Source organism: Colobus angolensis, unplaced genomic scaffold (assembly GCF_000951035.1).
Source record: "Colobus angolensis palliatus isolate OR3802 unplaced genomic scaffold, Cang.pa_1.0 Scaffold216, whole genome shotgun sequence".
NCBI classification, from domain to species: Eukaryota; Metazoa; Chordata; class Mammalia; order Primates; family Cercopithecidae; genus Colobus; species Colobus angolensis.
This window is the reverse complement of record NW_012115333.1, coordinates 1,105,281-1,114,480: the sequence shown is the minus strand read 5'-3', so window position 1 is coordinate 1,114,480 and position 9,200 is coordinate 1,105,281. Positions and strand designations below refer to the sequence as shown.

At 37.0% G+C, this 9,200-nt stretch overlaps 1 protein-coding gene across 2 annotated transcripts in view; it reads right to left on the bottom strand.

The window, feature by feature from the left end:
• TEX11 (testis expressed 11) overlaps positions 1 to 9,200 on the bottom strand; it is a 350,946-nt gene that overhangs the window by 182,199 nt on the left and 159,547 nt on the right. For both annotated transcript variants that reach the window (XM_011943127.1, XM_011943129.1), the window contains 2 exons: positions 5,098 to 5,149; positions 1,556 to 1,651 (listed from right to left, as the gene is read on the bottom strand). In XM_011943127.1, coding sequence (XP_011798517.1) covers positions 1,556 to 1,651; positions 5,098 to 5,149 — 148 coding nt within the window. The remainder of the gene's footprint in view (positions 1 to 1,555; positions 1,652 to 5,097; positions 5,150 to 9,200) is intronic.

Sequence of the window (9,200 nt, the reverse complement as noted above, 5' to 3'; positions counted from 1 at the left end):
TTACAGGCTTGAGCCACCGCGCCGGCCTAATTTTTAAAATTTTAATGTTGAACAAGTTTTTCAGTGTTAACCCCATCCACATGACACAAATTTCAAGAAAATATAGTTCAAGTAAATGCTCTGTTTGAGAAATTTAATATTCTGATTGATCGAGCTATTCATTTTCATGCTTCCACTCTGTTGAAAAAACCTCTCTAAAGTGTATCAGTATATTTAATTGCCTTATTAAGTAAAACACATTGATCTTAATTGAATCTCTCTTTTTTATTTTATTTATTTATTTTTTGAGATGGAGTCTTGCTCTGTCGCCAGACTGGAATGCAGTAGTGGCATGATCTCAGCTCACTGAAACCTCTGCCTCCTGGGTTCAAGTGATTCTCCTGCCTCAGCCTCCCGAGTAGCTAGGATTACAGGTGGACGCCACCATGCCCAGTTAATTTTTGTATTTTTAGTAAAGACGGAGTTTCACCATGTTGACCAGGATGGTTTTGATCTCTTGACCTTGTGATCTGCCTGCCTCAGCCTCCCAAAGTGCTGGGATTACAGGCGTTAGCCACCACACCTAGCCTGAATCTATTTTTAAGGGGTCACCAGCCTTTCAGTGTTCCTTGTTCAGGAGTGTAGATATATATACATTTTGTTTTGCTTGTTTTAGAGATGGGGTCTTGCTATTATGTTGCCCAGGCTGAAGTGCAGTGACTATTCATAGGTGCAGTCATAGTGCACTGCAGCCTTGAACTCCCAGCCTCAAGCAAGTCTCCCACATCGGCCTCCTGAGCAACTGCAAATACAGGGATGTGCCACCACGCCCACTTTGTATTCATGTTTTTATGTATGTGTGAACATGAGCTGAAAGTGAACCACTGGAGTTGTTTTTAAAATTAAATCCCATTATTCTGCCTATTTTATCATTTACTTCTTCATCCTAAAAACTCACAGTAGAGAGATCCCTTTCTGTTTCACAGAAAATTTTCTCAAAAATCTCTGGTGTTCAAAGAAGTATATTTGTTTTAGACTGTTCATGCTGCTATAACAAAATACCGTAAACTAGATAGTTTACAAACAACAGATACTGATTTCTCACAGTTCTGAAGGCTGGGAACTCCAACATCAAGATGCTTGCAGATTCGGTGTCTGGTGAGGGCCTGCTTACTCAAAGATAGTGCCTTCTCATGTCCTCACATGATAAAAGGGGTGAACAAGCTCCTGTGGACCTCTTTTATAAGGGCAGTAATACCATTCAAGAGGGGTTTGCCCAACGACTTTATCATCTCCCAAAGTCCCCACCTCTTTTATTTTTACATCCATTTTACACCAAAAAGTCCCCACTTCTTATTATCATCACTTTGGGGGTTAAGATTTCAACATAGGAATTTGCGGGGACACAAACATTCAGATTATAGCAATATTTTCTTTTTTCCTTTCTGTGCTACAGAAGAGATTATAACAATCTGTGAGAGTAAATGCTGAAGCAAATGTCTAAACTGGATTTCAAAATGTGATCAAGACTTCAAAAAATACATTAAGTTAGTATTCAAAAATAAAAACCTCATACCTTGTTTGCTAGGTTTACAGCATTGAGAGCCTTATCAAAATACTTGGTGTTATCCCAATCCAAATAATTGGTGGCTAGTAGCCGTAGAACTTCAGCCTGTAAAAAATAGAAATAGAAAAAAAAGCATATATCTGATGGTTAAATTTCAATACAACAGCTGACTAGCACTCCCACAGTGACAGGCATCTTCTCAAACATAAGTCATCTTTATGAAATAGCATTTCCTTAAGCGACCACAGTCTTGGAATATGTCTCATCATTATGCTACCCATATAAAATATCGTCTAAGAATGTTACAGTAATGGCTATATTCCTGGCTTATTTAAATTTAATATAATTATGTTAATATAATTATTTTCTTAACAGTGTTTAACATAAGTATTTTATCATCCCTACTTTTAAAATAAGGAAACTGAGGCAGAGCAATATTTTATTTTATCAGCTTACCACCACATTATTATCGTGGAATAACTCTAAGAACTTATAAGCTCCCCCAAATGATTTTTATGGAGTAAATATGGCATTTCTGAGAAATACTATAGCTATTTCATAATAGTGAAAGTGTCAAATCATCCAAAAGACATAACAAAATGAACGAATCTCACAATGTATGTTTAGAAAAAGCCAGACATAAAACAGGACAACTGTATGATTCCATCTATACAAAGCTGAATAACAGTCAAAAATAATCTATAGTAGTAGAAGTCAGAATAGTGTTTTTTTGTTCTTGGAAGTACAGGTGGGTATTAACTAGAATGGGGCCAAGGGAACTTTTAGGGGTGTTGGAAGTTTCCATATCTTGATCCGTATGGTGTAATATACAAGACTATATATTAAAACTCATCAAGTTGCACACTTGAGACTTGTGAAGTTTACTGTACATAAATTACACCTCAAATAAATGACTGCTGGCATGAAAGAAAAAATTACTGCACAGTATTACCTCACCAAACTTACAATATGAATATTCCACTTGAATTAAGCTTGTACCCTATCTTCCATCCTTATTTCCTTCTTAGACATCTCCCATCTAGATCCCTTGCCTGGAGTCATTTTCTTCCTCCCTTTTAACTGTGTGGACCCCAACAAGGCCTGTCTCCTACCAAAAGGCTCCTTCAACAACTCTAGCTAATCTTGATAATCTCCTTTTCTACGTGCCCTTCTGCATACTTCAGGTCAATATCACAAAGTTTATCATTATCTTCCCAAATTGATTCACTTGTAGTAGTGTTTTTTAAATTCTATTTTTCTTCATTGAAGTATAGAAGACATACAGCAAAGTATAAAAATCTCAAGAGCTCTATGCTATATGAATTTTCCCAAAGTAAACACATGTATGTTAACAACAAAAAAATCAAGAAACAGAACATTAACAGCAACAAGCTCACCTCATGCTTCTTTTCAAAACCCTATTTCAAATAGGGGTAACCAATTCTCTGACATCCAACACCATATATTCATTTTGACTGTTCTTGGCATTTACATTTATGGAATCATACAGTATGTACTACTTTGTATCTTGCTTCATTTATTCAATATTATAGGTGAGAACATCCAAATCATTGCAATTATTGTAATTAATTGAGTCTCACTGCTATATAATAAGTGACAATGCCACTATATATAAAAATATATTTATATAAATGTTATATATTTATATCTATATAAATGTCACTATATATAAATATATTCATATAGATATATTTATATCTATATAAATGTCACTACATAAAAATATATTTATATGTATATAAATTATATAAATAATTTATTTTTAATTGTGGTAAAATACACATAACATAAAATTGACCATCTTAAACTTTTTTTAAAATTTTAGGCCAGGTGCAGTGGCTCATGCCTGTAATCCTAGAACCTTGGGAGGCCAAGGTGGGAGGATCACTTGAGGCCAGGTGTTTGAGACCAGCCCAGGCAACAAAGTGAGACCCCTGTCTCTATAAAAAATTAAAAATTGGCCAGATGTGGTGGGGTGCACCTATAGTCCCAGCTATTCAGTAGGCTGAGGAGGGAGGATTGCTTGAGCCCAGGAGTTTAAAGGTTACAGTGAGCTGATCACACCACTGCCCTCCAGCCTAAGTGACAAGACCCTGTCTCAAAAAAATTTTTTTTTGGAGATGGAGCCTTACTACGTTGCCCAGACCGAATGCAGTGGCTATTCACAGGCATGATCACAGCTCACTGCAGCCTCAAACTCCTGGTTTCATGCAATCCTCCTGGCTTAGCCTCCTGAGTAGCTGGGACTACAGGTGCACACCACCACACCTGGCTCCATGACCATCTTAAACATTTTTAAGTGTACAGTTCAGTAGTATTAAGTATATTCACACTCTTGTGCAATCATTACAAGCATCCATTTCGAGAACTCTCTTACCTTGCAAAACTGAAACTCTATACCCATTAAACAGTAGTTCCCAATTCTCCCCTCTCCCTACCCCCTAAAACCACCATTTTACTTTCTGTCTCTATAAATTTGACTACTCTACGTGCCTCATGTAAGTGGAACCATACATTATCTGTCTTTTTGTGACTGACTTGTTTCACTCAGTAGAGTCTCCTCACAGTTAACCCATGTTGTAGCATGTGTCAGATTTCTTTCCTTTTTAAGCCAGGATAATATTTCATTGTATTCACTCACTTGTACTAGTTTTATCCTTTAATCATAAGTTCCTTAAGGGCAGAAGCTACATTTTATGCTTCTCTTTTATTCCCCATATATTACAGTGATAATTACATTAAAAAGGTATTCAGTTACATTTTGATTAATATGCTGTAATAGTAAGAATCAAATGGATATTCAAAAATTCCATTTTGCTATAGAATACAGTAATTTTACATCATATTTATTTACACAATCACATTTTGTTGATTACATATTAATTTCCATATCCAAGCACGTTCTGTCTGGGTAGTTGGGGAAAAATCTGCAACTTCAAAATATGCAATAAGAAAAGTTAAAACTAGGTCAGGCACGGTAGTTCACTCCTGTAACCCCAGCACTTTGAGAGGTCAAGGTGGGCAAATCACCTGAAGTCAGGAGTTCCAGACCAGCCTGGTCAACATGGCAGAACCCCATCTCTGCTAAAAACATAAAAATTAGCCAGGTGTGGTGGCGCATGCCTGTAGTCCCAGCTACTTGGGAGGCTGAGGCACCAGAATCGCTTGAACCTGGCAGGCAGAGGTTGCAGCCATCCCACCACTGCACTCCAGCCTGGGCAACAGAGCAAGACTCTGCCTCAAAACACACACACACACACACGCACACACACACACACAGAAAAGAAAAGTTAAAATTTACATATCCAAACATTGTTCAAAGCACTCTACATATATTAATTCATGGGTACATGCCTATGAGTTAGATTATATTATCAGATAAATATACAAAAACAAATACACTGAGATGTTCAATGGTGTGCCCAATAGCTAATCTACTCATAAATGAGAAGTATGCTATTATAATTTTATAATAATAACATAAAGTAAGTTATTCAACCTACTTCTACAATATTTAACATGATCCTTACCAGCATTTCTGGCCTAGTAGATTTATCCATCTTCCCAATATCATAGCTTTGGCTATCATTAAAAAGGAAAAAAAAAAATTAAAAAATATCCATTTCAAATTATATATAATTTTCAAGATTATATATTACTAAGAAGACATGGTATAAGCATACTTTATTCCAACTTTTCTGTTTTGCACTACAACAGATTATTATCCATATGATATAATGATAAAAGCAATACTTTCTAACTGGAGAAAACAATTTCCTTAGGAGATACCCAATAAATCAACACTACAATTATACTGATGTTTTTTTCCATTTGGCTATATATAGCATTAAATATATATAATATATACTGCACTAAATAGGTATAATTTAATACACTGCCTTAAATATACAAAACTTAATATGCTACATTAAATATACATAATTTACTGCATTAAATTATTATAATACATACTGCATTAAAATACTTTACAAGTGTATACAAGCTCTTAGTTGGCCATTTAAAGTTGAAGGAATATAAATATATATTTATTTATTAATGATTTACTTAGTTATTTTCGAGATGGAGTCTCATTCTGTCACCCAGGCTGGAGTGCAGTGGCGTGATCTCGACTCATTGCAACCTCCATCTCCCAAGTTCAATTGATTCTCCTGCCTCAGCCTCCCGAGTAGCTAGAATTGCAGGACCTCATCACCATGCCTGGCTATTTTTTTTTTTTTGTATTTTTAGTAGAGATGGGGTTTCACCACTGAGCTCAAGTGATCCATCAGCCTCAGCCTCCCGAAGCGTTGGATTACAGGCATGAACCATCACGCCCGGCCCCGAATAAATATAAATATATATTTAAAATAAAACAAATACAGTTGTTTGCACAGAAACAAACACTTTAGTAATATTCATTAAGTCTCACACCACCCTTCTGAATTAGTTCAATTTTGCAGCTGAATAAACCAATATAGAAATAAGATTATTTCTGATATTTCCTAGATTGGTACTGAAAATGAGGGTGAGGGGTTGGGGAGTAGAGAAATTTGATTTTCAGTTCTCTGCTTTAATTACCAAACCATATTATCTATGGGACATTCCATAACTACAAATAATATATTAATACTAGTTTCAAAGTTTCAAAACCTAATACCTACAAAGCAAACCAAAGATTATTCACCATAAAATTAGTATTCCAAGGGAGTATGTCAATAAGATCTTGGTGAACTGAACTAACTTGAAGACAATACTTTGAAATATTCCTTAAAAAAAAAAACCAAAAAGCAAAACTCTAGGCCAATCACAGTGGCTCACACCTGTAATTCCAGCACTTTGGGATGCTGAGGTGGTTGGATCACTTGAGGTCAGGAGTTTGAGACCAGCTTGGCCAACATGGCAAAACCCTGTCTTTATTAATAATACAAAAATTAGCCGGCGTGGTGGCACGTGCCTGTAATCTCAGCTACTTGGGAGACTGAGGCATGATTATCGCTTGAACCTGGGAGTGGAGGTTGTAGTGAGCCAATATCGTGCCACTGCACTCCAGCCTAGGCGACAGAGTGAAACTGTGTCTCAAAATAAATAAACAAATAAATAAAAACAAACATAAACTATAAATGACCCAGAACTACCAAACTGTGTTTTCAGATTGCTAACAAAGATATAATGCTGGCTTAGTCATTATAAGTCCTATTTCATAGAGGTCTCCTTTAGTATATTAATCTTATACTTCCAGTTTTTTAAATAACCAGTGAGGGGTGGAACTTCTGCAATGGTGATATAAGGAGCTCTTTAGACACTCTCCCCAGTGAAACAACCACTCATCTGGAAAATTCATTAAAACAACCACTTAGTCTCTGAAAATTGAAATTGTCCTAAGGGCACATAGAAAATGGGAAACATTTATTCATGAAAATAAACTAAATCTCAGTATAACCAGTGAGAGTCTATGGCATTTGAACTATAAACTGCTCCCGTCTATACTGGCTCCATGTGATGGAAGTCGCTCCAGATGGGTGTAGCCAAGAAGTTAGGAATTCCCTCTCCCGACAGCTCCTAAAATCCTAGGCTATGGTTTCACCTGTGGAGGAGCAGGCTACCAGAATATCTTGCCATTCTCAGGCCTGTGTCATGGAAGTGTTCTGGGCAAGTATGATGGAGAGGACTGGCATTTCTTTGCCCACTCAGCTCTCACTCTTAGGGTAAGGATTCTACTCCAAATGTGACAGGTCAAGAATATTGAGATCCTGACCATCTTTACCCCAGTTGGCTCATCAGGTAGAGGTTACATGTCCAAAGGGCACACTAAGACCAAGATCTACCACCAGAATTTACTAATTTACTACTACAGTTGGGGTGCCATTTCAAGAGAAGCACGCCATAAGCCCAGTTCTAGTCGTGTGGCACAGAGGTTCTGACCAGAAGGAAAGAACAGAAGCAAAGAGGAAGAACTCTGCACCTCTTCCTGAGGGGACTGATGTATTTAAAACAGAGCATGGAGAAGATCATGTCTAAGGATACTGCTGAAAACAATGGAGATCTTGGTAGTGAACAATTAAGAGGAAGCTGGTAGCTCCATGATAGTAGTAGCAATAAGGGAAACAGTAGACCAACCAGAAGTTTACCAGAGAACCAGGGAAACAGCCAAGAAGAAAACCTCCGGGGTCACACTTACTTCTAGGGATCCAGAAGACTGTGCACACGTGCCATTCTGCACCCACTCATGCACAATCAGAGAAAGTGTTGGGGAAGACTAAAAAGCATTACCCAAGGCATACGCAGATCTATCAGCAAAGAACCTTGAGCCTGATTGGCTCAAGGGGCTTAAGCAGAACGTCTGACCAAACACCAACTGAAAATTAAGCTAAGATCCAGGGAAGCCAGATTAAAAATCAAATCAACCTCATACTGACAGATCTGGAAGACTGTGCACATGCCCAAGACTATGCTTTCTTGGGCATGAGCAGAGAAAGAATCTACAAGCTATTAGCCCCTGACTGAGTTAGTCTCTCCCTGAACTATAAAAGCAGTCTCTAAACAAACACACATCCCACAGGAAAGGATGAAAAAATCTAACTGGCTAAGTGAGCTTAAGCACAACCTTTGGCCAGTAAGTGAACTATGTGGATGCAGAGGTGACTCCATAGGAAGCCATGAAAAGATAAAAACAGGTGGAAAAATTCTGAGCAGGAATATTAGAGGCCACACAGTGTGGGGAAAATAAATTCCACCAAATTAGTCCAGCCAAGTGACTGAATAAATAAATGACTAAACAAACAATAAAGAAATAAGCCCCAGAAAGAGGAGAAACAGCATCTAGACTTTCTACAATATATTTTCCAAAGTGTCTAGTGTTCAACAAAACATTGTAAGACATACAATTAAAAAGTGTGACTTACACAGAAGAAAAAGAGCAAAAGAAACTTCCTTTGAGGAGGCCCAAATGTTGCACTGAATAGAAAAAGACTTCAAAGCAACTTTCATAATTATATCTAAAGAATTTTCAAATATCGTGTTTAAAAATTAAAGGAAGGTCTGATAACAACGACTCATTGTATGGCGAATATAAGTGTATCAGTTAAGAGACAGAAATTATTTTTTTGAAAAGAAACAAATGGAAATTCTGGAGTTGAAAAGTACAATAACTGAAATGAAAAATTCAGCAGATTTGACCAGGCAAAAGAAAGAATAAACTAACTTGAAGAGCAATAGAAATGATACAAATCTGAGGAACAAACATGAAAAAAAATGAAGAAAAATGAACAAGGGCTCAGAAAAATGTAAGACACCATTAAGCACACCAACATATATATACATAATGAGAGTACCAGAAGAAAAGAAAGAAAAGGACAAATAAATATTCAAAGAAATGATGGTCTTAAAACTCCCCAAATTTGATGAAAAACAATAATCTACACATCCAAGAAGTTCAATGAAATTCAACAGGATAAGCATTTAAAAAGCTACATCCAGACACATGATGAGTGAAAATTACTGAACATCAAAGATGAAGAGAAAATATTGAAAACAGTATGAGAGGCCGGGCGCGGTGGCTCAAGCCTGTAATCCCAGCACTTTGGGAGGCCGAAATGGGTGGATCACCAGGTCAGGAGATCGAGACCATCCTGGC